Source organism: Anomaloglossus baeobatrachus, chromosome 4 (genome assembly GCF_048569485.1).
Source record: "Anomaloglossus baeobatrachus isolate aAnoBae1 chromosome 4, aAnoBae1.hap1, whole genome shotgun sequence".
NCBI classification, from domain to species: domain Eukaryota; kingdom Metazoa; phylum Chordata; class Amphibia; order Anura; family Aromobatidae; genus Anomaloglossus; species Anomaloglossus baeobatrachus.
Genome location: NC_134356.1, coordinates 368,360,095 through 368,387,686, shown reverse-complemented (window position 1 = coordinate 368,387,686; position 27,592 = coordinate 368,360,095). Strand labels below are relative to the sequence as shown.

The 27,592-nt window shown below is 45.4% G+C and overlaps 1 protein-coding gene across 1 annotated transcript in view; it reads right to left on the bottom strand.

The window, feature by feature from the left end:
- COG5 (component of oligomeric golgi complex 5) overlaps positions 1-27,592 on the bottom strand; it is a 664,814-nt gene that overhangs the window by 297,961 nt on the left and 339,261 nt on the right. Inside the window, exon 5 of the mRNA XM_075343478.1 lies at positions 6,333-6,498. Within this exon, the coding sequence (XP_075199593.1) occupies positions 6,333-6,498 (166 nt within the window). The remainder of the gene's footprint in view (positions 1-6,332; positions 6,499-27,592) is intronic.

Sequence of the window (27,592 nt, the reverse complement as noted above, 5' to 3'; positions counted from 1 at the left end):
CTGCAAAGTTTCCAGAGGTCTTAGATGTTTGTTTTGAATCATAGCCATGTTGGGAAAATACACGTTTAGCAAGTGTAAGGAGTGATGGTAGCATCCTCTCTAGGTATATATATATCACTACATCTGTGACTTCATACCATTAATGAAATATAGCTTCCTACCACCAGCCGCAATCCTGCAGCTCCACATAAGGACACTACCACCACCATGTATCACTGTCGGCACCAAGCATTTTTCTTTTTACTTTTAACCTTTGCGACTCCATACAGCTTTGAAGCAATCAGTTCCAAAAACATTTATCTTGGCCTAATCTCTCCAGAGTATAGAGTCCAAGAACTTTTCATATTTTTCAGCATGGGCCCTGGTATATTGTAGGAGAGCTTTTTGTGCCTGGGCTTTAAGAGAGGGTTCTTTCATGGACGAAACCCCTACATGCCATATTGTTCTGCGGTGTACGCTGTATTATGTCACGGGAAACACCCCAGTGTGGCGTCTACTTCTTTACCTAACTGTAATGAACTTGCATATCAATTTTGCAACCTTTATCATCAGAAGACGCTCCTGTTTAGGTGTTAACTTTTGTAGTTAGCCTAAACATCTCTGTGAGTTGGTTGCAGAACCATCTTTCATAAAGTTTTGCATCACTTTTACTACAGTATTCTGACTAAAAGCTTTGCCAGTCTTCTTTTAGCCTTCTCCTTTCTTGTGTAAAGAAATAATTTTCTTTCTCAGGTCTTGAGACATTTCTTTAACATGTGGTGCCTTTGCTGAAAGCATGTAATAGGAGAGGGTTTTCTTTGTTAAGTAATGTCCATTTGTATTCAACTGTCTGCTGGCAAACTGTTTATTTAGACTTACTTTTTCAGTAGGACAACAACAAAAATAAACAAAAGAATGGCTTCACCAGAAGGTCAAAGTTTTAGGCCTCATTCACAAGTCAGTATTTTGCATCAGTGCTTGTATGCCAAATACAGGAGTGGAACATCCAGAGAAATCTATATCCGAAATATTGACTCCTGTTCTGTGTTTTGGAGATACTCCTGGTTTTGACATAAAAATACTGATCAAAAATACTGATCAAAAAACCTAATGTGTAAATGAGGCCACAGAATGACTCATCCAAAGTCCAGACCTAAATGCAATTGAAAATTTGTAGGTTGACCTTCAGTGGGCTCTGTACACAGGAGATGCCCTCAAAATCTGACAGAGTTCGGGCTACTGCAAGGAAGAGGAGGCGAAGATTGCAAATTCTATGTTCTCTGCTGTTAGATTCCTACCCAAAAAGATTGAATGCTAACAAACTCCTAGTCTATTTTAACAAGGTGTTAGATTAAGGGTGTGCATATTTATGAAAACCACATTATTTTAGTTATTTTTTTCAATTGCACTGTAAAGATTACAGGTGACATTAAAGGTGGAAAAAGTTCTGAAGGCATTGTTTCTAGCATTTTTTTATACGGCAAAAACCTGACATTTTAACAGGGGGTTTTCTATCAACTGTACAGAAGTCATGGTTCTAGAATGCATATAAGTAATAACCATGGTGCCACTTAGAGCATGTATACATCAGCCAAATGTTCTTATATTAAATTATTTTCATTTGGCCATTGTAAATTCAGAAAATGACATGACTGTTTATTGTTGAGCTTGATGATCATGGAATTATAAAAATGATCATTATTGATGGCATGATAGGTAGCAACATTTACAGTCTGGCATTGCTAGCCATCACATGGGTTGGGTGGAAGGCATTTCTAGGCAACAATTGCACTCTTCATTCAGTTGGAAGAAAATTGCCTGTTGACTGGGAAAGTCATTAGTATGGAAATTTTCACCCAAACTTCAGGAATGATTATTGTAAGCCACAAACCTTTTTATCCATGAGTCTATATTCCCCTCTAGTAATTTTTACAATCTCAATTTTCTAGGGAAGAGATGGAGATCTTTCACCCATTCAAAAAATTACTACTTGGAACAAATGAAAGTCCTTTATTCAAATCAGATATTTCAATATCATTGAGGTGTCTGTTAGATAAGTTTCAAGTGAAAAGGTTTTGGTACCGTGTTAGCAAGTTGAAAAATTATTGAATGATCTCAGTGAGAGGAACAAAATTATAATCTTGTGATACCTTTTAATGGCTAACTAAAATAAAGGTATGTTACAAAGCAAGCTTTCGAGACATCTCAGGTCCCTTCATCAGGCATGGTATAGTATTCATCAGGCAGATATTTTGTCATACCATGCCTGATGAAGGGACCTGAGATGTTTCGAAAGCTTGCTTTGTAACATCACTTTATTTTATTTTAGATAGCCATTAAAAAGTATCACAAGATTATAATTTTGTTCCTCTCACTGAGAACATTCAATAATTAGATAAGTTTGTGACGTGTGAATTTACATCTGGCCACTGGTTTGTAAATTTAAAGGTACCGTCAACACTAAACGACGCTCCAGTGATCCCACCAGTAACCTGACCTGGCAGGGATTGCTGGAGCGTCGCTACACGGGTTGCTGGTGAGCTGTCACACAGGCAGATCTTACCAGCAACCAGTGACCAGCCCCAAGCCAGCAGCGACGCATGGAAGCATGCTGCGCTTGGTAACTAAGGTAAATATCGGGTAACCAACCCGATATTTACCTTGGTTACCAGCGCGCACCGCTTAGCACTGGCTCCCAACCAAGAAGCCCTTACCTTAGTTACCCGATATTTACCTTCGTTACCAGCATCCGCCGCTCTCACACTACCAGTGCCGGCTCCCTGTTCCCTGCACTCCTAGCCACAGTACACATCGCGTTAATTACCCAATGTGTACTCCGGCTACGTGTGCAGAGAGCAGACTCCGGCTATGTGTGCAGAGAGCAGGGAGCCGGCACTGGCAGCGTGAGAGCGGCGGACGCTGGTAACGAAGGTAAATATCAGGTAACCAAGGTAAGGGCTTCTTGGTTACCCGCTGTTTACCTTGGTTACCAGCGTCCGCAGAAGCCGGCTCCTGCTGCCTGCACATTCAGTTGTTGCTCTCTCGCTGTCACACACAGCGATGTGCGCTTCACAGCGGGCGAGCAACAACTAAAAAATGGTCCAGGACATTCAGCAACAACAGCGACCTCACAGCAGGGGCCAGGTTGTTGCTGGATGTCACACACAGCAACATCACTAGCAACATCGCTGTTACGTCACAAAAGTCATGCCTCGGCAGCGATGTTGCTTAGTGTGACGTGGCCTTTAGTTGCGGAGTGTCTAGCTCAGATCTAAAAAATCCAGGTTCTGATAGAGGGACCCCTGCGGCGCTTAACCCTGCCTCACCCCCCCTTTGTCAATCTGTGTCCTTGAAATAAAACGGGTCGGCCACTTACACCTGATTGTTATCTCATTGATTGAACACACCAGACTTAAATTCCACCTTCAAGTTATCTGCTAATCCTAAAAGTTCACATACATTTATTATTCATACACATGTGATATTGGAACATTTTCCTCATTAAAAAATGACAAAGTCTAATAGTCTTGCCTCATTTATTTCCTTTATCTACTTTAAGATTTGTGTGAAAATCTGACATAGCTTTAAGTTAAATTTATGCAGAAATATGTAGGGTTCACAAACTTTCAAGCCCCACTGAATATAAGTAAATCACTGATTTCAGTCAAACATAACTGGCTATACAGTGGAACCTTGGATTAAGAGTAACTTGGTTTGAGAGCATTTTGCAAGACAAGCAAAGCTTTTTAAAAATTTGTAACTTGGTTTAAGAGCAATGCTTTGCAAGAAGAGCAAATACTCACCGTGCACATGTCTGGTTCTGTCCTTTCACCACGCTCTGACCCACTAGGGAGGTAACTTTTTGTACATATGTGCTGTATACAGTATACCACATACCATTGTACAGTACAGTATATGCTATATAGCATTTCTATCAATTTGCATTTGTGGATATAGTATTGTACTTTCTTTCTGATAACCAGTACAGCACATTGCTTGTACTGTACCTCTCACACACCAACAATTCTATTGTAAGCTAAAGTCCAGTTTAATTTGCTTTATGCTTTTTACTATACTGTATTTTGTATTAGTGTACTGTAATTTTATATGAATTCAGTACATTATTTTATATTACTTTAATAGGTTTGTATAGATAGAGTAAATATATTTGGGTTATGGAACAAATTATCTGCATTTCAATTATTTCCTATGGGAAAGTTTGCTTTGATATAAGAGTAATTTGGTTTAAGAGCACAGTCCCGGAACTAATTCTGCTCGTAATCCAAGGTTCCACTGTATTTGGTTTCTACTAAAATTAATATAAATTTAGACTGGTGAGAGCAAATTTTCTGATACAGACCCAATTTCTCTGCATGTACCAGTAAAATGATAAAAGTTGAACCATGACTTTCGGGCTGCCTCCAGCTGTAACGAGGGGAGGCTTAATTGCGGACTTTTTTTTTTTCTTTATTATGAACAGCAGGCTGTAAACTCCCCTTAATGGTGGCAGACTATTTTTTTATCTTTTATCCTTATGTCGATGAAGGGAATTTGGATGTCTATAAGAAAAACTAAACACTAACCACTGTAAAGATATATGAGGAAATTTATCAGCACACATTTTATATGGCGTTTATACAGGTTGTCTGATCTTATTGAATTGAAAAATTTACAAAGTGTTTAGTAAAAATTTAAAAAAATCAACCAAATTTGCATTTTACCCCTTATTAAAACTCCTCTTCATAATCAAGTACTGAAATTTTTTTAATTCTATAATTTACAGTTTGTTGTCAAGATTACTAACCACTTGAGAGATTCTGGTTTCCTTAGGCAAGGAGCATGTGCTTGCAAGAAGATTGCTGTACATCTTGAAAGCACTGCCCTGAAGCTGGTGGGATCACAATTAGAGATCAGAGGATGTGAGGTTCGGTGTTCGTACCAAACGCAGACTTTATTAAAATAAATAAATAAATAACAGAGTGTGGGTGCTTTATGTATGAACACCACTCTTGCAAGCATCGCTAAGCTCGGGTACACTCGGTGCTCAGCCCAGTGCGAGCCACTTTCAGTGTTTAAACAGCTCGCTGTGGGGTAACAACAGCATAATTGGATGTAATGTACACCCCAAAATTTGTTTGGAAAAACCCTGCATACCTGCCCCCAGAAGTGATCTGTTTATGGCTGGCTGAATGTGGGCAGAGACCCTAACAGACAAACTAGTGACTCCCATTGGGGTTGGGTGATTAAGGGGTGCACAATAATGTGGTGCACGATCCTTAGTTGTCTATAGTCCAAATTATGAGTCTGATATATGTATGCATACAATAACCACGCAGTGATCAATAATCAAAAGTACTCTGATCAATGCAGGAAAAAGACTGTTTATTTTAAGGAAGTTAGAGGCTTTTATAACAGTTGCTTTGGAAAGATTTTAAAGTCCTTCGAAAGGGCGCAATATCATATCATAGGTTTTCATGCAGTTCTAAGCAAAAGATAAAGTAAATGTTAGGAAATAGTAAGTAGGATAGACATGTGTCCTAACATATCTCAATACTGTACTATTCTAATATGCGTGAAGCAGAAGTAAGAAACATGTTCGGGTCCCAAACCGATCTTAATTTAAAGTTTGACTGAACCCTCCGAACCAAATTTCTCCGGGTCAACTCATCTCTAATTATGATCCAGCCAACAAAAGTACCAGGCACTCATCCGATGTTGAAGGCGCAAAACTGCCTATAACTAGCAGCATTGGAGAATGCATAGGGAAAGTGGCTCAGCCATGCCAAAAACCTGAATTGGCAATGTTCATGAGGGCACTCCACCCGACAAGCAGGTAGCCAGGAGGTGCAGTGTGCTCTTGATGACTGGAAGTGAGACAACCCCTTGTAATGATGGATATTCATTTTCAGTGATAGATCTGCAAGAACTTGTCTCCTTTTTGACTTTTAAAACACTGCAGTAATTATATACTAAAATAAGTGCAGAAAATACCAATCAAGTATAAAGGGCTAATTATATATAAATGCAGGAAGAGACACTACTGAAAAAAAAAACATTCATTGTCTGGCAGATAGGTAACATTTACATGAAAGGCTTGTGGCAGCTTTTCCATAACAAAATGATCATAAAAATAGTAATACAGTTTGGAAAACAGAATTATGTGTGAAGATCTCAACTTCTAGCAAATGCACCTGTTTGAAATTTCATGCTGAGCGTACAAAATAGAAATGTAAAAAAATACAGTGCAAAAATAGAAAGGCATACATTAGCAAGATAAACACTCATTCTTCACAGTTTGCAACAATGCTGGGATGAAATGTTTGCCTTTAAAGTGGTAAAAATTGCTTTCATACCTCTCTGGACAGCTTGTGATGTTTGTGTTAGAATCTTTATATCAAGAGCATTGTTGATATTCTCATCGAGTGCTGTGCAATAACCATCCACCACACTGGTAATGGTGTCTTTTAGCGCTCCCAGGTTGTAGAACACTTGCAATGCCGTCCCAACCTGTGTTGGATTCTAAGGAAGAAAAATAGAAAAGGTTAGAACAGAAGATCGTTTAAGTGTTTCTATTTCGAGATGATGCCAACTGTACTAAATTTTCAGCGCCCTTGCAAGTATTAAAGATTTACTTCTGTAACCATTCACCCTAAACATGCCTCTATTTTTAGTACAGGAAACTGTTCAGTACTTATCCTGTATATTTAGCAAAGTAAAGAACATAAAATAGGGTGGAAAAAAATATCACAGTTTTTTTAAAGAAGTTTCCTGGATTTAAATTGTTTACATAAGTGACTCACCATGATAGGTGGTGTAGTGCACCAAGGTCCACCACCAAAAGCCTGTTAAAAAGTAACCGTCATTTTAATTTCTATTTCATAAATCAGTAGTATCCATTAAGATAAGAAAGTCTGCATTTTATCTCATCAGAGAAATATGCTTCTTTTTCCCCAATACTGATCTTTTATTTTAAAAATTCTTAATTCTGGGGTAAAATCTGTATTTAGTGAAGACAGAATGTTAAAATACTACGATGGAAGGAAAGAGGGGCTCTACCTCTAGTGCTTCCTACTGCCTCTAGCTCCTCCCTCTGCCTCTAGTGCTTCCCACTGCCTTTAGCTCCTCTCTCTGCCTCTAGATCCTCCCTATGGCTCTAGTGCTTCCTACTGCCTCTAGCTCTTCTCTCTGCCTCTACATCCTCCCTATGGCTTTAGTGCTTCCCACTGCCTCTAGCTCCTCTCTCTGCCTCTAGCTTCTCCCTCTACCTCTAGTGCTCCTCTCTCTGCCTCCAGTGCTTCCCACTGCATCTAGCTCCTCCCTCTGCCTCTAGTGCTACCCACTGCCTCTAGCTCCTCCCTCTGCCTCTAGTGCTACCCACTGCCTCTAGCTCCTCCCTCTGCCTCTAGTGCTACCCACTGCCTCTAGCTCCTATCTCTACTTCTAGCTCCTCCCTCTTCCTCTAGTGCTTCCCACTGTCTCTAGCTCCTCTCTCTACCTCTAGCTCCTCCCTCTTTCTCTAGTGCTTCCCACTGCCTCTAGCTCCTCTCTCTACCTCTAGCTCCCCCCTCTGCCTCTAGTGCTTTCTACTGCCTTTAGCTCCTCCCTTCCACAAAATAATATCTTCCATTTCCTAAATTTTAGCAATCAGGTAGTCTAACAGGTCTCACCTTATGTTTGATAAAACCTGTCAGTCAATCTGGCTAAGCTAGGGGAGAGGGGGGAATAACTCTTGGACTAGTCATGTCATTCCCAGCTGTGCTTTCAACTATGTTTTTCTCGGATAGCTGCAACATTTTAGAGTGCCACACTGATGTTTGAAAAGAAATGCAGGTACTGATTTCACATTCATTTTGCGTGTGGCTCGGACAGCATGAATCAGCTGTCAGGTTCCCTTTAAATACATTTCACGCTGTCCAGACACTTTGTGCTTAGTATCTCATGATCAAAACTTTGTACATCTGGTATCCCTGTAATCTGTTAAGCACTAAACTAAGATGATCATTTTTCTGGGTCACCCACTTTCAGATTTATTCAACTGACTGCAACATTTATATAAATTACTAATCCACAGGATGTCATATCTCATCCCACAATGGGGTCCAAAAGAGGTAGGCATTCAAGACAAAATCCTGAAAACACTGTCTTATGCAAACTATTTGCAAGGATGTGAAAGTACACAGCATATATGATTTATACAACATATTATTCAAATTTATAAATAAATGTATTAATCAATTTGCTCTTAGCTTGACTGCGCTGATCGCCAGGCTGTGAAATGTGTTAGTAACAATAGGTTCAATAGTGAAGCCAAGGTCAGATGTGGTGAGATGGTCACATTCTACAGTGAAAATTTGCTATCTAAAAGTAGCAAAAGTACCTTCAAAGGTAATGGAATTGTTCAAAATTAATATTTCATACACCAAGAGAAATGTGCGTGTACTATAAGAACGAATGTGAAGATATAAATTAAAGACCTATTCTGAAGTGAAATGCTGCATTTAATAGTTTGATGGTTGCTTTCTGTTTTCTTTCATAATGTGGTGCTACAATGTGAAGTACCATTCCTCCTCAGCATTTATGTACCCAGAGCTCTAGTTGTTCTATCTACTTATAGGGGATCCAGAGATAGGAGCCCTGCCCAGGGCCGGATTATAGGCGGGGCAGGTGGGGCTCCAGCCCCAGGGCCCCCACCAAAAGAGCCTCTAAGGAGGCACCCAGCACCAGGGCCATACTTGCCACTAGGCACCTGTCAGCATTTTTGTTTTCTTCACACCCTCTCCCCCTCCGTAAAGACGGCGCACCACCATTTATTTCTATCTGTGTCGCAGGACGATAATTGACCCCAGAAGTACCAGCGCTTGCACTTCCGGGGTCAAAGGTGTGCCAATGAGCTACGTGCTATGTGCTGTGGCCGTCATGGGCGTACCCAGCGAGGGGCGCTGTGTAGTGGGCCGCTCTCAGCAGTCACCACCGCGCTCCTCAGCAGTGTGTACATGCTGGGCACACTAGCTGCAGCAGGAGCAGGAGGCAGCGCTGTGCTGTGTCGGCTCTCCTGTGTGCCCGGCATGTACACACTGCAGAGGAGTGCAGCAGAGCCGATGCCGCTGACCGCAGCTTCCTCCTTCCAGTTTCTATTCAAATGTATTTGTGTCTTTCAGACGTAAATACATTTGAACAGCGCGCCGGGACTGGGCCCCGCCCCCGACGTTCAGCAGCGTGATGAGATTAGCACCTTGCTGACGTCATCACAGTACTGCGGGCGCCACGCAGGGGACATCAGGAAGCAGTAAGCACTCCATGAAGGAGCTGAAGACAGAGACAGGTTTAATTGATGAATGGGGAGGGGCTGAGGAAACATAACGGGGAACATTTGTGAAGGAACACAGCTTTGTGACAGGCAGAGGGGGAGTACTGTATCCAAGGGGGGGGACAGGGATGTGTAGGGATGGCAGTGTAATTTGTGTGTGTAGGGGGTGATGAGGGTTGCATTGTACTGTGTGGGGGAGGGGTAATGGGGGGTGCATTATATTGTGTGTGGGGGGAGGGGTAATGGAGGGTGCATTGTATTGTGTGTGTAGGTGGGAGGGGGTAATGAAGGGTGCATTGTATTGTGTGTGGGGGGAGGGGTAATGGAGGGTGCATTATATTGTGTGTGGGGGGAGGGGTAATGGAGAGTGCATTGTATTGTGTGTGGGGGGAGGGGTAATGGAGGGTGCATTATATTGTGTGTGGGGGGAGGGGTAATGGAGAGTGCATTGTATTGTGTGTGTGGGGAGGGGTAGTGGGGGGTGAATTGTATTTTGTGTGGGGGGGTGCATTGTATTGTGTGTGGGGGGAGGGGTAATGGGGGGGTGCATTGTGTGTGTGTGTGTGTGTGTGTGTGTGTAGGGAGTGATGGGGAAGTGCATTGGCTATGAGTAAGAGCAGTTCCTGCTGGAAACGCGTTGGCCAATGCCTTAATGTTTTCAACATATTGGAAATAAAGTAATGATTTCATTTCAGAAAACTCAGTTGTCAATGGCATATTACAAACGTCATTATGTTGCCTGTGAACCGGCTAAGGTTCTATCCGTGCACCGCACTCATGGCTGATTAGAACATTCAACTCATGGACTGGTGAGCTGATATTTTTCCTTTTTTTTGTCAAGTTTATTTTTTAATCTATATAACTATAATACTTCTATTTACCAAATGTATCGCTTGTCTAACTAAATTCTACACTTTTTGGTGGAAAGAGTGTGCAATGAAAATTTGTTTTACATTAAAAATGTATACCATATCTTGGCCTACTAAAGCTATAAGTGTTGCTCAAGTATCAACCTCTTTCTAAATAAACTTAAAAAGGTTTATATAAAAGTTATTAAGTTATCCCTTTATCAATAGAAAAGTGGATATCTTATTGATCAATATGGACCTGAAAACTGGGATCTTTTCTTATCCTGGATATAGAGCTTTAAAGGGAAACTATCAGTAGGATCAATTTCTAAGCGATCTATATGGGCATGTAGGTCATAGGAACCTGAATAAAATGATACCTTGATATCTGCGATCTGAGGTCTTATTCCAGAGAAAGCCACGTTTCTTATATGTAAATTAGCTCTTCCAGGCTATGGGGAAGATGCGGTCTAGAAAATAACTCTGCCTCCAGAGATTATTTTATATAGAATGAGGAATTACTAGTGTGAGATAAGTAACTATCACACAACAGGAGAAGTGAACTTTGCTCTCTGAGCTCTGGTGTATTGCAACAATGTTGCAACCCAGTCTGCCTGTAAAATAGAAGCTGAGAGGAGCCTCCAGATGTGTCAGTTAGGCCTAAAGGCCCCGTCACACTAAGCAACATCGCTAGCAACATCGCTGCTAACGAACAACTTTTGTGACGTTGCTAGCGATGTTGCTGTGTGTGACATCCAGCAACAACCTGGCCCCTGCTGTGAGGTCGTTGGTTGTTGCTGAATGTCCTGGGCCATTTTTTAGTTGTTGCTGTCCTGCTGTGAAGCACACATCGCTGTGTGTGACAGCGAGACAGCAACAACTAAATGTGCAGGCAGCAGGAGCCGGCTTCTGCGGAGGCTGGTAACCAATGTAAACATCGGGTAACCAAGAAGCCCTGTCCTTGGTTACCCGATATTTACCTTTGATACCAGCCTCCCCCGCTCTCACTGTCAGTGCCGGCTCCTGCTCTGTAAACATGTAGCTGCAGGACACATCGGGTTAATTAACCCGATGTGTGCTGTAGCTAGGAGAGCAAGGAGCCAGCGCTAAGCAGTGTGCGCTGCTCCCTGCTCTCTGCACATTAGCTGCAGCACACATCAGGTAATTAACCCGATGTGTGCTGTAACTAGGAGAGCAAGGAGCCAGCGCTCAGTGTGCGCTGCTCCCTGCTCTCTGCACGTGTGGCTGGACACTGGTTGCTGGTGAGCTCACCAGCAACTCGTGTAGCCACGCACCAGCGATCCCTGCCAGGTCAGGTTGCTGGTGGGATCGCTGGAGCGTCGCAGTGTGACAGCTCACCAGCAACCTCCTAGCAACTTACCAGCGATCCCTATCGTTGTTGGGATCGCTGGTAAGTTGCTTAGTGTGACTGGACCTTTAGCCACACGACATGAAAATCGCATTCCAGTCGGACCAATATTAGCCTGTGTGTCAGCACCCATGAGCGATTATTTTCTCCGCCCTAATCGGACCGAGAAAACAATTGCAGCATGCTGCAATTGCAGTAATGCGATCCTGTTTTTCTCTCGCACCCATTCAAGTCTGTGGGGTGAGAGAAAAATCGCACTGCACTCGCGGTACACCGGTGTAATGCAAGTGCAGAGCGAGAATGGCAATAGCCGGCCAAGGAGGAGACATGAAGATAAATCCCTCCCTTCCCTCCTCAGTACCGGCCCTCCCCTCCGCATCACCGCCCCCCCGCAGCTGAGTTCCACTTGCACGATCGCACCTCAGTCGCAGGGACACTCGCATGACACTCGGCTCTGCTGTGCTGCCAGCGTGAGCCGAGTGTCATGCGAGGGGATCACAGTAATCCCCGTGTGGCCCCAGCCTTATAATCACATACAACTCTGTAGTGAGAGCAGAGAGCGGCTGTCACACATCACACTGGTAATGGGACATTCTATTGAAAATAATCTCTGGAGGTGGAGTTATCTTCCAGGCAGCATCCACCCCATAGCCTGGAAGAGCTAATTTACATAAAGTTATAAAGGATGTATTATCCACAACAAGGCATCTGATATGAGGCAGATCGGTATGTCATTTTTCAGCATTCTATAACCTATATGCCCCTATTAATAGAATAGATAGCTCAAATGTGGTGACAGATTCCCTTTATGATTCAATAAAATTAAGTTGCTCAATGATTAACAAATACTTATTACAATCATATACTTGAATAGAAAACCAGAATGAGAACAACGTCATACATAAGGGATTAGGGGCTAGGGAAGAAGAACACATACTATAAACATAAAATAGGGTAACACGTTAGGGAACACAATGGGGGAAGAAAAGTACCAATTCAAATACAAAAAGGCATATATCATTACTAGACTTAACAAGGGCTGGTTAACCAACTTCAAAAGTCAAGAGAGCTCCTCAAGGAAGATTAGGTAACCAAGTCCTCATATATTCAAGACTCAGAACGGAGCCAATCATCTGAAATTATTACATCTTCCAACCGTGTTAAAAGGTCCACAGATTCTAGCTTAACGGAGGGACTAAATTATTTCCAGTGTCTAGGGATGACTTATCTCATTGCTGTCAAAAATATTTGAGAGTCCTTTCTTGATGGACAAATTTGACATTGCAGGTACCGAAAGGAATGCTGATCGAGAGTTCTGTAGTGTTGTATCAAAGAGTTTATTAAAGAGGGAAAAGACTGAGTCCCAAAGTTGGTTAATATCTGGACAGGACCACCAAATATGAGTCATATTACCCACAGCTGAATCCTATCTCTAACGCTTATCAAATGTAACATGGAACATGTTATGAATATGCTAGGACAAGATCTTATAGTTCCTCTCTAGGACAAGATATGGGAGATCTTATGAGTAAAGGACTTATCCCACTCGGCAGGAGAAAATGATCTATTGAGCTCCCGTTCCCACGCCCCCTGAAATGGAGTCAGGATATTTAGAAGGAAACTTATCAGGTCCCCTATGCCCTGCAACCCAGCAGCATTCAAATTTGTATGGCCAAACTCCCTGTCTAATAAGCCCTGTATAATGCTATTCATTAATATGAATGTTTAAAAAAAACACTTATAAACATCACTTTCCCTATGCTAATTAGAGCCTTGACTATTTGAAGGGGCCTTGTTTTTCCTGACTAGTCGGTCCTCTTTCTATATTATCACACCCATGTGGGCACCACTGCCACCTAATGGAAATCTTGTGCATGTGCGCAGCTCATTTCAGCCTCATCTGTGCGTCTCAGAAGCAAGGTGGATGCTTACCAGCTTAACTAGGTGCGCTGAGCATGACCGGAAATTCAGAAGATGACTATAAAACAAAAAAAAACCCGGTGCGGGGTCCCTCACATTTTTTATACCAAGCCAAGGTAAAGCTGACAGCTGGAGGATGGTTTTTGGCCCATATCAGCCTAAAAATACTAGCCCCCAGCTGCCCCAGAATTGGTGCATCCATTAGATGCGCCAATTCTTGCGCTTTAACCAGCTCATTCTGATTGCCCTGGTGCAGTGGCAATTAAGGTAATATATGGGGTTGATGTTAGCTGTTATTTGTCAAAAATAACAGCTGCAGTCAAGCCCTAGTTTAGTGATGGGGAGGCATCTTTGAGACACAGCCATTACTAACTGTGCCAGTCAACATAAAAAAACATACAAAAAAATCCTTAATTTGAGATAAAAAAACATCGTCATGAGATATTGTTTGGATTACGTTGGACCTGCAGGGGTGTTTTGGGGATTAATAAAGTTGTGAAAGAGAGGGTTTGCGTCTTTTATTTTAAATAATGGTCTTTTATGTGTTTTTATTTCTTTTGACTTACACGGTTAATAATGGGTATGTCTCATAGATGCCTCCCCATTACTAATCTAGGGCTTGATGACAGCTGTGATTTTTGACAAATGACAGCGGACATCAACCCCATATATTATCCCAATTGCCACCGCACCAGAGAAATCACAGTCAAGATGAAAGGTAAAGCACCAGAATTGGTGCATCTAATAGACATCTCACTTCAGGGACAGCTGTGGGCTAGTATTTTTAGGCAGGGACGGGCCAATAACCATGGCTCTTCCCAGCCTGATAATACCAACCCACAGCTGTCAGCTCTACCCTGACTGGTTATTAAAAATGGGGGGGGGTTACCACACTGGGTTTTTTTTATTATTTATCTAAATAATTAACAAAAATGGCCGGAGATGTCCTCTATTTTTGCTAAGCAGCCATGGTAAAGTAGACAGCTGGTGGTTCAGCCTGAAGATGCTGCTTTACCCATGCTGGTTATCAAAAATAGGGTGGGAGCCCACGTAATTATTTTTTTTTTCAGTGGAGCACTGCCAATCACAGCCATGCCAATACTTTACATGGTTGTGATGGGGCCGCATTTGCCCACAGTGGAAAAGTTGCTGACTGGCTGCTCTGCAGGCTTCCAACAAGTTTTATTAGGATGACAAACCCAAAGAGTACCGGAGGTACAGGTAAAATTCTGCATTCGGGTCCGAGACTCAAACACTCGGTGTTTGGCATGAACCCAGAACTTTATAGTTTGGGTTTGGCCATCCCTAATTAATATTATAAAAATATTTATTTACTTATATAGCGCTATTAGTTCCATAGCGCTTTACATCCATCAGCAACACTGTCCCCATTGGGGCTCACAATCTAAGGTCCCTATCAGTATGTCTTTGGAGTTTAGGAGGAAATCGGGGAATCTGGAGGAAACCCAAGTAAACACGGGGAGAACATACAAACTTAGGTAGGATTTAAACCCAGAACCCCAGTGGTGCAAGACTGCAGTGCTAACCACTGACTAGCTCTAATTGCGTTAGCCAGGGACTTCATAACCAAGATATAAAGAAGAGGCAATAAAGGACAACCCTGACGCGAGCCATTGTGTATGTTGAAAGGTCTAAAATGACTACCATTGACCTTGACCTGAGTCATAGGAGAAGTATAAAGGGCTAAAATGCATAATATAATATTGTTGTACAGAGCAATCTTTTAGAATGGGACTAGATATTTTAGATCCATTTGAAAACTTAGGAACAGAAAAAGATTTGAAGTGGGGTTTTTTTCTTGAAACATAGGTATTGAGACTCTTTATGTGGAAAATACAATTTCTGGCTCTACTTCAGGGGTCTCAAACTCGGCTGGGTGTATGGGCCGCACAGAGGAAAAAAATAATTTGGGGGGCCGCATTCTTTGTAGGACAAAGTGACATTTTTATTGGTACCATATATAATATATTTTATTGTTTTTTTACACACCTTGGGATCACTGATTTTGAACATTTTCACTTGTTTATTATAGCAAACGTGCACAATCTTTGTTTAAATATAAACTTTTTTTTTTTTTACATTTTATTCCTTTCTTGTAACTAATAGTCTTACAATTAGCACTATATAGAAATTTTGACCAACATCTTTTAGTAATGTTCCCTATATTGTTGTAACGTGCCCATCCTTGTCCCCTTGTATTATTGTGCCCCATCCCACAGTAATGTGCCCATCCTTGTCCCCTTGTAGTATTGTTCCCCATCCCACAGTAATGTGCCCATCCTTGTCCCCTTGTAGTATTGTGCCCCATCCTAGTCCCCATCCCACAGTAATATGCCCATCCTTGTCCCCTTGTAGTATTGTGCCCCATCCCACAGTAATGTGCCCATCCTTGTCCCCTTGTAGTATTGTACCCCATCCTAGTCCCCATCCCACAGTAATGTGCCCCATCCTTGTCCCCTTGTAGTATTGTACCCCATCCTAGTCCCCATCCCACAGTAATGTGCTCATCCTTGTCCCCATCCTAAAGTAATGTTCCCCACCCTTGTCCCCATGTTATAGTAGTGTGTCCATCCTTGTTCCCCATCTTATAGTAATGTTCCCCATCCTTGTCGCCTTGTAGCAATGTCCCCATCTTATAGTACTGTCCCCATTCTATAGTAATGTGCCCATCCTTGTCACCATCCTATAGTAATGTCCCCAGCATTATCCCTATTCTATAGTAATGTTTCCCATCCTTGTCCCCTTGTAGTAATGTCCCTATCCTACAGTAATGTGCCCACCTTGTCCCCATCCTGTAGTAATGTCCCCATCCTATAGGACTGTGCCCACCTTGTCCCCATCCTATAGTACTGTGCCCACCTTGTCCCCATCCTATAGTAATGTCCCCAGCCTTGTCCCCATTCTATAGTCATGTGCCCATCCTAGTCCCTATCCTATAGTAATGTCCCCATACTATAGTAATAATGTCCCCATCCAATAGTATTGTGCCCATCCTTGTAATGTCCAATCCTATAGTAATGTCCCCAGCCTTATCCCCATCTCATAGTAATGTGCACACTTTGTCCCCATCCTGTAGTAATGGGTCAGTAGCTCCCCTCACCTTCCACAGACGCCGGAGTGCTACAGGGCTACAGCTGCCCTGATCAGGGCTGGATTTCAATGTTTCAGCGACTTTCAATGGCTGAAACATTAGTGGCTGTGATTGGCTGAGCGGCGTTCGTCAGCCAATCACAGCCTCCGTAGGTCCGGGGAGGAGACATCACCCCTCCTGAGGTCCCCTCCTCCCCGAATCTAAGGTTTTTACAGCGATCGTAGCCACCGGTGCCACGATTTCGCCATGACGTACTGGGTAAGTCATAACGTACCCAGTACGTCATAGGTGGCTAAGGGGTTAACGTCCAACACACACACACCCACACACAAACCATTCTTCTCACCTGTCCCGCGCCCCCTCCGCTGCCTCATCTCTGCTTCGTGCGGCCCCCAGGCCCGTGCTCCTGGTCACTATCGCGGCAGGTGCAGTGTCACTGTCAGTGATTTATTTCAGATGATTGTATTGCCGGCGCGAGAGCACAGCACCAGCAAAACATTCATCTGACAAAGTGCAGACAGTGGCTGCGGCCCCTGCACCTGCCACGATAGTGAACAGGGGCACGGGCCTGGGGGCCGCACGAAGCACCCTGAGGGGCCGCATGCGGCCCGTGGGCCGCGTGTTTGAGACCCCTGCTCTACTTCATAGGGCCTCTAATAGCCCTCTAATATTAAAAGACATTTTTATTTTTTTTATTAGATGTTTTTTAAACGTTTTATTTTATTATTTTATTCATTAGCCCTCTAATATTAAAAGGCGTAAATATTAACATAGCCATAGTAAACAATTCGAGAAAGGGAGAGAAGACGACAAAAACAAGATACAAGCATGACAAATAAAACAAATGTGGCAAACAAAACAAACATGGCAGTCATATGGAGACATACGAAACTGGAAAGGACAGCTTTCATAATCCACACTAAACTACTGACTCCTAGCAGGAGATAACAGGACTTTATAAACAGGTCCCAATACCCAAGTGGGGTTGCAGAAGCCAAGATAGAGATAGCTTCTGCAAGAGACCCATATAAATCATATATCCAAAATATGTATAGTATACCAAGCAGAACAGAGAGAGAATTGTTACATCTCGTGGCTCTCCTCTTGCAAGGAATGAGGTGGTCACCCATTCCTTGTCTGCCGCGAGCCCTCCTGCTCAGCAGCGCCAAAGGCCTGGGAGACTGCAGGAGTTTCCTCCTCCTAGATGCAGCAGAAGGGTGACACCTAGTGGTTTACTCCTTGTAAGGAATGGAGTGGTCTCCCATCCCTTGCCTGCCACGTGCCCTCCTGCTCGGCATCGCAGAGTGTCGGAGTGGTTGCACAGTGTGCAAAGGATAGATGCTCAGGGAAGCAGCAAGACTTCCCTTAGCTCTGCATATTGTGAAACCGAAGATCCCGCCTTTATGACCCAGAGGCAGGAGGTTGAGCATGTGCCCCACGTGACGTCTTCTGATTCGCTCACTGGTATCACACGGCCAGATAACGAGGCTGGTGATGTGCTGAATCCTGACTGGCCGGGCCAGGACGTCACAGATCATGATTGGGTCACACCCGTCTCGTGCCCGCCCTTGGCTGGTGCTACATCTCCTTAAAAACCCCTCCTGCCATCATGGCGGCGCGCGACCGTCCTTCTATGTTTGGATGTCTGGCAGCGTGCTGCCACGCCACTGTACAGACGTCATTGTATTTTGCAGGTCTCGCCCCTGCCTTGCTGCTCCGGCAGTATTCCGTTTAACAGGCTGTGTTCCTGTCCCAGGTGAGCTCCTTGAATCTCTGTCGGACTCACCTGGTTTCTGAAGCACACGTGCGTGGGCACCTCTGTGCTACCCTCGTGCCATATTCCTGTGACTCCCGCTGGCACACGTGCGTAGGCACCTCTGTGCGTCCCCGTGCAACAGGTACACCGAGTTGTGAGCCCCGTGCCATACAACCCTGACGGGTTAGGGCGGACAGGTGTACGCAGATCGTCTGTGACAATCCAGACGATCGCTAGCAGCAACCCGCTCACTCTTCTCCCACCATAGCAGCGGTCCCTTACACCGCACAGTGGACCTTGACCGGCGGAAGCTGTCCATATACCATCTTAGCACGCTTCCCCGGGTCCCCCTCGTAACATTACGGTCGCGCCAAAGGTCTGGCTATGGCAGAAGAGCAGCAGCAGTTGCTGCGTTATGTGCAGCAGTTGGAGTCACGATTGGCAGCTGTGGAGCGGTCTTCCCCCGATAAGGCTGCTCTAGCGACAATTGCCACCCAAGCGGCTACTCAGGCTGTGGAATTGAGCGGAAAGTCGCCTCGCCTTGCGCTCCCAGAGCGCTTCAACGGAGAGTAGAGGAGAGATGGTGTTTACTTGCCGCGCCAACAGGATCACTTAGACAGATGTATAGATCAATGTCACTTTTATTTTCATATAGGTCGACGCGTTTCTGGAGCTTCTGCCCCCTTCATCAGGACCATCAGATACCAAATAACATCAAATCAAAAAGAGATTTGATGTTATTTGGTATCTGATGGTCCTGATGAAGGGGGCAGAAGCTCCAGAAACGCGTCGACCTATATGAAAATAAAAGTGACATTGATCTATACATCTGTCTAAGTGATCCTGTTGGCGCGGCAAGTAAACACCATCTCTCCTCTACTCTCTGTTATCTGCTGTTTGGTGGCTGCAGCCGTGGATCGTCATTACATGCTGTTATAGTAGTTGTGACTCTCACAACTACATCTGGTGAGTGTGACTCCCCCCTCCCCTCCCTATATTTTCTGGGGTAAGACCCTATTTGCGCTTTCTTTCCACAGCCTCTTCTCGGAGAGCGCTTCAACGGGGACAGCTCCGAGTGCCGTGGTTTCATAAACCAGGTTACCACCTACTTGGAGATGTCCGCCACTCTTTATGCTACTGAGAAGGCGAAAGTAGCATTCGTCCAGTCCCTGCTCACAGGGAGAGCGCTAAAATGGTCCACGCCGTTGTGGGAGCGCGGAGATCGGGTGGTGAATCACCTTCCAGTTTATCTTGAGGCCATGAGAAAGGTGTTCCTCGGGCCTCAAGTCACCCGCGACTCCGCGCTGCGGCTCCTACGCCTTCGGCAAAAGTCCACTTCAGTCGGGGACTTTGCGGTGCAGTTCAGGACACTCGCCGCAGAGCTGGACTGGCCAGATAAAGTCCTTGTTCCTGTGTTCTGGGAGGGTCTGGCAGGGTTCGTCAAAGACGCGCTGGCCACGCGTGATGTGCCGACCACCTTAGAGGCCTTGATACGGCTTGCTTCTCGCATAGACATCCGCCACGCGGAGCGGAGGCTCGAGGTCTCTTCGGCACCCACGTCTACCTGGCCTACAGAGCCTCTGACTCTCCTTCCCCACCAGACCAGTCTCCCAGCCAGTTCTGTTGATGACTCTGTGGAGCCCATGGAAGTCTCCAAGGTGGTCTCCTCTACCACAGGCTCTCGGCCGCCGGTCGTTTGCTTTGCCTGTGGGCAGAGGGGACATGTAGCTACCCGATGTTCAAAACCATCGGAAAAGAGACAGTGTCTGGTTTCCATCAGAGGAGGAACCCTAGTCGCTGCCTCTCCTTCTAAATTAACCCTCAGCGCCCAGTTGCAGTTCGGCACCACTGTCTTCCCTGCCCTGGCTTGCTTAGACACTGGCGCTGACGGCAATTTCATTTCAGCCTCCCTGGCAACTAGGTACTCTGTTCCCCTGGTCCTGTTGCCTAAACCAATCAGTGTCCAGGTAGTCAACGGGTCCCTACTTGTCAAACCCATTACCCAGATCACCGTCCCTCTCAGGATGGATGTACCACCAGGCCACCATGAGCAGGTGTCCTTTCTGGTGCTTCCAGAAGGGACGGATGAGATCCTACTAGGACTCCCCTGGTTGAAACGGCATGCTCCGATACTCAACTCGACAACAGGGGAGATCTCGTCCTGGGCAGGGTCATGTAAAGAACACCTCGGGACCACCGGGTCACCCACTCCCCTAGACCTGGTGCCACCTGGCCAGACCCTCGTTCCCCCTAGGTTACGGAACGATGTACTTTCCTGGGACCATACCTCCAAGATCGTGGGCCTCTTCAGGTCCAAAAGGACCAGAGTTCTAGAGGCCAGGCATGATTGGTGGCCGACGGCCGACTCCTCGTCCGACAACCCTGAAGTAGCGAGGTTGGTTAAAACAAAAATCGTTCAGGGCAAGAGGTACTTCCTCGTGGAGTGGGTCGGTCGTGGACCGAAGCATAGGACCTGGGAATTGGAGGATCATGTCCATGCTCCAGGTTTGGTAGCAGCCTTTGAGCACAGGCGGCGGGGGGGCCCTAGACGGGGGGGTAATGTTACATCTCGTGGCTCTCCTCTTGCAAGGAATGAGGTGGTCACCCATTCCTTGTCTGCCGCGAGCCCTCCTGCTCAGCAGCGCCAAAGGCCTGGGAGACTGCAGGAGTTTCCTCCTCCTAGATGCAGCAGAAGGGTGACACCTAGTTGTTTACTCCTTGTAAGGAATGGAGTGGTCTCCCATCCCTTGCCTGCCACGTGCCCTCCTGCTCGGAATTGCAGAGGGTCGGAGTGGTTGCACAGTGTGCAAAGGATAGATGCTCAGGGAAGCAGCAAGACTTCCCTTAGCTCTGCATATTGTGAAACCGAAGATCCCGCCTTTATGACCCAGAGGCAGGAGGTTGAGCATGTGCCCCACGTGACGTCTTCTGATTCGCTCACTGGTATCACACGGCCAGATAACGAGGCTGGTGATGTGCTGAATCCTGACTGGCCGGGCCAGGACGTCACAGATCATGATTGGGTCACACCCGTCTCGCGCCCGCCCTTGGCTGGAGCTACATCTCCTTAAAAAACCCTCCTGCCATCATGGCGGCGCGCGACCGTCCTTCTATGTTTGGATGTCTGACAGCGTGCTGCCACGCCACTGTACAGACGTCATTGTATTTTGCAGGTCTCGCCCCTGCCTTGCTGCTCCGGCAGTATTCCATTTAACAGGCTGTGTTCCTGTCCCAGGTGAGCTCCTTGAATCTCTGTCGGACTCACCTGGTTTCTGAAGCACACGTGCGTGGGCACCTCTGTGCTACCCTCGTGCCATATTCCTGTGACTCCCGCTGGCACACGTGCGCAGGCACCTCTGTGTGTCCCCGTGCAACAGGTACACCGAGTTGTGAGCCCCGTGCCATACAACCCTGACGGGTTATGGCGGACAGGTGTACGCAGATCGTCTGTGACAATCCAGACGATCGCTAGCAGCAACCCGCTCACTCTTCTCCCACCATAGCAGCGGTCCCTTACACCGCACAGTGGACCTTGACCGGCGGAAGCTGTCCATATACCATCTTGGCACGCTTCCCCGGGTCCCCCTCGTAACAGAGAATCAAGAGTAAAAAGAGAAAGCAGAGAAAATAAAAGATAAGAGGAGTAGAAAAATGAAGTGACAATGGTAGACTAAGTACACTATAGTACCAAATATTCCTGATATAAATACTCAAATGATTTGTACTACTGAATAATATTGTGCTATTTAGGCTACATTCACACGACCGATTCGTTTTTGCAGTCCGTTTTTTTCATGGATGCATCCGTGTGACTTCCATTCCGTATACGGTCCATGTGTCATCCGTGTGCCTTCCGGTTTTTTCGCGGAACGCAAAAAACGGAAGCAGCAAGAAAGAAAAACAGATGAGTAGATATAGAGATGGGTAGATAGATATAGCGACAGAGAGATAGAGGGATGAATGAATGAATGAATAGAGTGATAGATAGATGAGAAAGACCTATATAATGTCCCACCCCCCTGCATATTCTAAGCTGGCACCCTTTAGTGACTTTCATGTGGCACTAAAGGGTGCTTAGCCTTGTATTTAGCCAAAAAATAAATAATTGGAAAAAAAAAATGACATGGGGTCCCCCTATCTTTTGTAGCCAGCTAGGGTAAAGCAGACGGCTGCAGCCTGCAAACCACAGCTGGCAGCTTCACCTTGGCTGGTAATCCAAAACAGAGGGCACCCCACGCTGTTATTTTAAATGAAATCAATATAATTTAAAACAAAAAACATGGGGTGCCCCTCAAATTGGATCACCAGCCAAGGTAAAGCGGACAGCTGTGGTCTGGTATTCTCAGACTAGGGAGGTCCACCGTTATTGGACACTCCCCAGCCTACAAATAGCAGGTTACAGCCGCCCCAGTGCCAGTCAACATAAAAAAACATACAAAAAAATCCTTAATTTGAGATAAAAAAACATCGTCATGAGATATTGTTTGGATTACGTTGGACCTGCAGGGGTGTTTTGGGGATTAATAAAGTTGTGAAAGAGAGGGTTTGCGTCTTTTATTTCAAATAATGGTCTTTTATGTGTTTTTATTTCTTTTGACTTACACGGTTAATAATGGGTATGTCTCATAGATGCCTCCCCATTACTAATCTAGGGCTTGATGACAGCTGTGATTTTTGACAAACGACAGCGGACATCAACCCCATATATTATCCCAATTGCCACCGCACCAGAGAAATCACAGTCAAGATGAAAGGTAAAGCACCAGAATTGGTGCATCTAATAGACATCTCACTTCAGGGACAGCTGTGGGCTAGTATTTTTAGGCAGGGACGGGCCAATAACCATGGCTCTTCCCAGCCTGATAATACCAACCCACAGCTGTCAGCTCTACCCTGACTGGTTATTAAAAATGGGGGGGGGTTACCACACTGGGTTTTTTTATTATTTATCTAAATAATTAACAAAAATGGCCGGAGATGTCCTCTATTTTTGCTAAGCAGCCATGGTAAAGTAGACAGCTGGTGGTTCAGCCTGAAGATGCTGCTTTACCCATGCTGGTTATCAAAAATAGGGTGGGAGCCCACGTAATTATTTTTTTTTTCAGTGGAGCACTGCCAATCACAGCCATGCCAATACTTTACATGGTTGTGATGGGGCCGCATTTGCCCACAGTGGAAAAGTTGCTGACTGGCTGCTCTGCAGGCTTCCAACAAGTTTTATTAGGATGACAAACCCAAAGAGTACCAGAGGTACAGGTAAAATTCTGCATTCGGGTCCGAGACTCAAACACTCGGTGTTTGGCATGAACCCAGAACTTTATAGTTTGGGTTTGGCCATCCCTAATTAATATTATAAAAATATTTATTTACTTATATAGCGCTATTAGTTCCATAGCGCTTTACATCCATCAGCAACACTGTCCCCATTGGGGCTCACAATCTAAGGTCCCTATCAGTATGTCTTTGGAGTTTAGGAGGAAATCGGGGAATCTGGAGGAAACCCAAGTAAACACGGGGAGAACATACAAACTTAGGTAGGATTTAAACCCAGAACCCCAGTGGTGCAAGACTGCAGTGCTAACCACTGACTAGCTCTAATTGCGTTAGCCAGGGACTTCATAACCAAGATATAAAGAAGAGGCAATAAAGGACAACCCTGACGCGAGCCACTGTGTATGTTGAAAGGTCTAAAATGACTACCATTGACCTTGACCTGAGTCATAGGAGAAGTATAAAGGGCTAAAATGCATAATATAATATTGTTGTACAGAGCAATCTTTTAGAATGGGACTAGATATTTTAGATCCATTTGAAAACTTAGGAACAGAAAAAGATTTGAAGTGGGGTTTTTTTCTTGAAACATAGGTATTGAGACTCTTTATGTGGAAAATACAATTTCTGGCTCTACTTCAGGGGTCTCAAACTCGGCTGGGTGTATGGGCCGCACAGAGGAAAAAAATAATTTGGGGGGCCGCATTCTTTGTAGGACAAAGTGACATTTTTATTGGTACCATATATAATATATTTTATTGTTTTTTTACACACCTTGGGATCACTGATTTTGAACATTTTCACTTGTTTATTATAGCAAACGTGCACAATCTTTGTTTAAATATAAACTTTTTTTTTTTTTACATTTTATTCCTTTCTTGTAACTAATAGTCTTACAATTAGCACTATATAGAAATTTTGACCAACATCTTTTAGTAATGTTCCCTATATTGTTGTAACGTGCCCATCCTTGTCCCCTTGTATTATTGTGCCCCATCCCACAGTAATGTGCCCATCCTTGTCCCCTTGTAGTATTCTTCCCCATCCCACAGTAATGTGCCCATCCTTGTCCCCTTGTAGTATTGTGCCCCAACCTAGTCCCCATCCCACAGTAATATGCCCATCCTTGTCCCCTTGTAGTATTGTGCCCCATCCCACAGTAATGTGCCCATCCTTGTCCCCTTGTAGTATTGTACCCCATCCTAGTCCCCATCCCACAGTAATGTGCCCCATCCTTGTCCCCTTGTAGTATTGTACCCCATCCTAGTCCCCATCCCACAGTAATGTGCTCATCCTTGTCCCCATCCTAAAGTAATGTTCCCCACCCTTGTCCCCATGTTATAGTAGTGTGTCCATCCTTGTTCCCCATCTTATAGTAATGATCCCCATCCTTGTCGCCTTGTAGCAATGTCCCCATCTTATAGTACTGTCCCCATTCTATAGTAATGTGCCCATCCTTGTCACCATCCTATAGTAATGTCCCCAGCATTATCCCTATTCTATAGTAATGTTTCCCATCCTTGTCCCCTTGTAGTAATGTCCCTATCCTACAGTAATGTGCCCACCTTGTCCCCATCCTGTAGTAATGTCCCCATCCTATAGGACTGTGCCCACCTTGTCCCCATCCTATATTACTGTGCCCACCTTGTCCCCATCCTATAGTAATGTCCCCAGCCTTGTCCCCATTCTATAGTCATGTGCCCATCCTAGTCCCTATCCTATAGTAATGTCCCCATACTATAGTAATAATGTCCCCATCCAATAGTATTGTGCCCATCCTTGTAATGTCCAATCCTATAGTAATGTCCCCAGCCTTATCCCCATCTCATAGTAATGTGCACACTTTGTCCCCATCCTGTAGTAATGGGTCAGTAGCTCCCCTCACCTTCCACAGACGCCGGAGTGAAGGTGAGGGGAGTGGTCTCTGGCCCCAGATCCACAGTGATTGGAGAGATCGGTCACAAGGCCGGTCTCTCCAATCAGAGCTGGGGGCGGGTGAAACACAGGTCACCCAGCTCCAGCCAATGATCAGGGCTACAGCTGCCCTGATCAGGGCTGGATTTCAATGTTTCAGCGACTTTCAATGGCTGAAACATTAGTGGCTGTGATTGGCTGAGCGGCGTTCGTCAGCCAATCACAGCCTCCGTAGGTCCGGGGAGGAGACATCACCCCTCCTGAGGTCCCCTCCTCCCCGAATCTAAGGTTTTTACAGCGATCGTAGCCACCGGTGCCACGATTTCGCCATGACGTACTGGGTAAGTCATAACGTACCCAGTACGTCATAGGTGGCTAAGGGGTTAACGTCCAACACACACACACCCACACACAAACCATTCTTCTCACCTGTCCCGCGCCCCCTCCGCTGCCTCATCTCTGCTTCGTGCGGCCCCCAGGCCCGTGCTCCTGGTCACTATCGCGGCAGGTGCAGTGTCACTGTCAGTGATTTATGTCAGATGATTGTATTGCCGGCGCGAGAGCACAGCACCAGCAAAACATTCATCTGACAAAGTGCAGACAGTGGCTGCGGCCCCTGCACCTGCCACGATAGTGAACAGGGGCACGGGCCTGGGGGCCGCACGAAGCACCCTGAGGGGCCGCATGCGGCCCGTGGGCCGCGTGTTTGAGACCCCTGCTCTACTTCATAGGGCCTCTAATAGCCCTCTAATATTAAAAGACATTTTTATTTTTTTTATTAGATGTTTTTTAAACGTTTTATTTTATTATTTTATTCATTAGCCCTCTAATATTAAAAGGCGTAAATATTAACATAGCCATAGTAAACAATTCGAGAAAGGGAGAGAAGACGACAAAAACAAGATACAAGCATGACAAATAAAACAAATGTGGCAAACAAAACAAACATGGCAGTCATATGGAGACATACGAAACTGGAAAGGACAGCTTTCATAATCCACACTAAACTACTGACTACTAGCAGGAGATAACAGGACTTTATAAACAGGTCCCAATACCCAAGTGGGGTTGCAGAAGCCAAGATAGAGATAGCTTCTGCAAGAGACCCATATAAATCATATATCCAAAATATGTATAGTATACCAAGCAGAACAGAGAGAGAATTGTTACATCTCGTGGCTCTCCTCTTGCAAGGAATGAGGTGGTCACCCATTCCTTGTCTGCCGCGAGCCCTCCTGCTCAGCAGCGCCAAAGGCCTGGGAGACTGCAGGAGTTTCCTCCTCCTAGATGCAGCAGAAGGGTGACACCTAGTGGTTTACTCCTTGTAAGGAATGGAGTGGTCTCCCATCCCTTGCCTGCCACGTGCCCTCCTGCTCGGCATCGCAGAGTGTCGGAGTGGTTGCACAGTGTGCAAAGGATAGATGCTCAGGGAAGCAGCAAGACTTCCCTTAGCTCTGCATATTGTGAAACCGAAGATCCCGCCTTTATGACCCAGAGGCAGGAGGTTGAGCATGTGCCCCACGTGACGTCTTCTGATTCGCTCACTGGTATCACACGGCCAGATAACGAGGCTGGTGATGTGCTGAATCCTGACTGGCCGGGCCAGGACGTCACAGATCATGATTGGGTCACACCCGTCTCGCGCACGCCCTTGGCTGGTGCTACATCTCCTTAAAAACCCCTCCTGCCATCATGGCGGCGCGCGACCGTCCTTCTATGTTTGGATGTCTGGCAGCGTGCTGCCACGCCACTGTACAGACGTCATTGTATTTTGCAGGTCTCGCCCCTGCCTTGCTGCTCCGGCAGTATTCCGTTTAACAGGCTGTGTTCCTGTCCCAGGTGAGCTCCTTGAATCTCTGTCGGACTCACCTGGTTTCTGAAGCACACGTGCGTGGGCACCTCTGTGCTACCCTCGTGCCATATTCCTCTGACTCCCGCTGGCACACGTGCGTAGGCACCTCTGTGCGTCCCCGTGCAACAGGTACACCGAGTTGTGAGCCCCGTGCCATACAACCCTGACGGGTTAGGGCGGACAGGTGTACGCAGATCGTCTGTGACAATCCAGACGATCGCTAGCAGCAACCCGCTCACTCTTCTCCCACCATAGCAGCGGTCC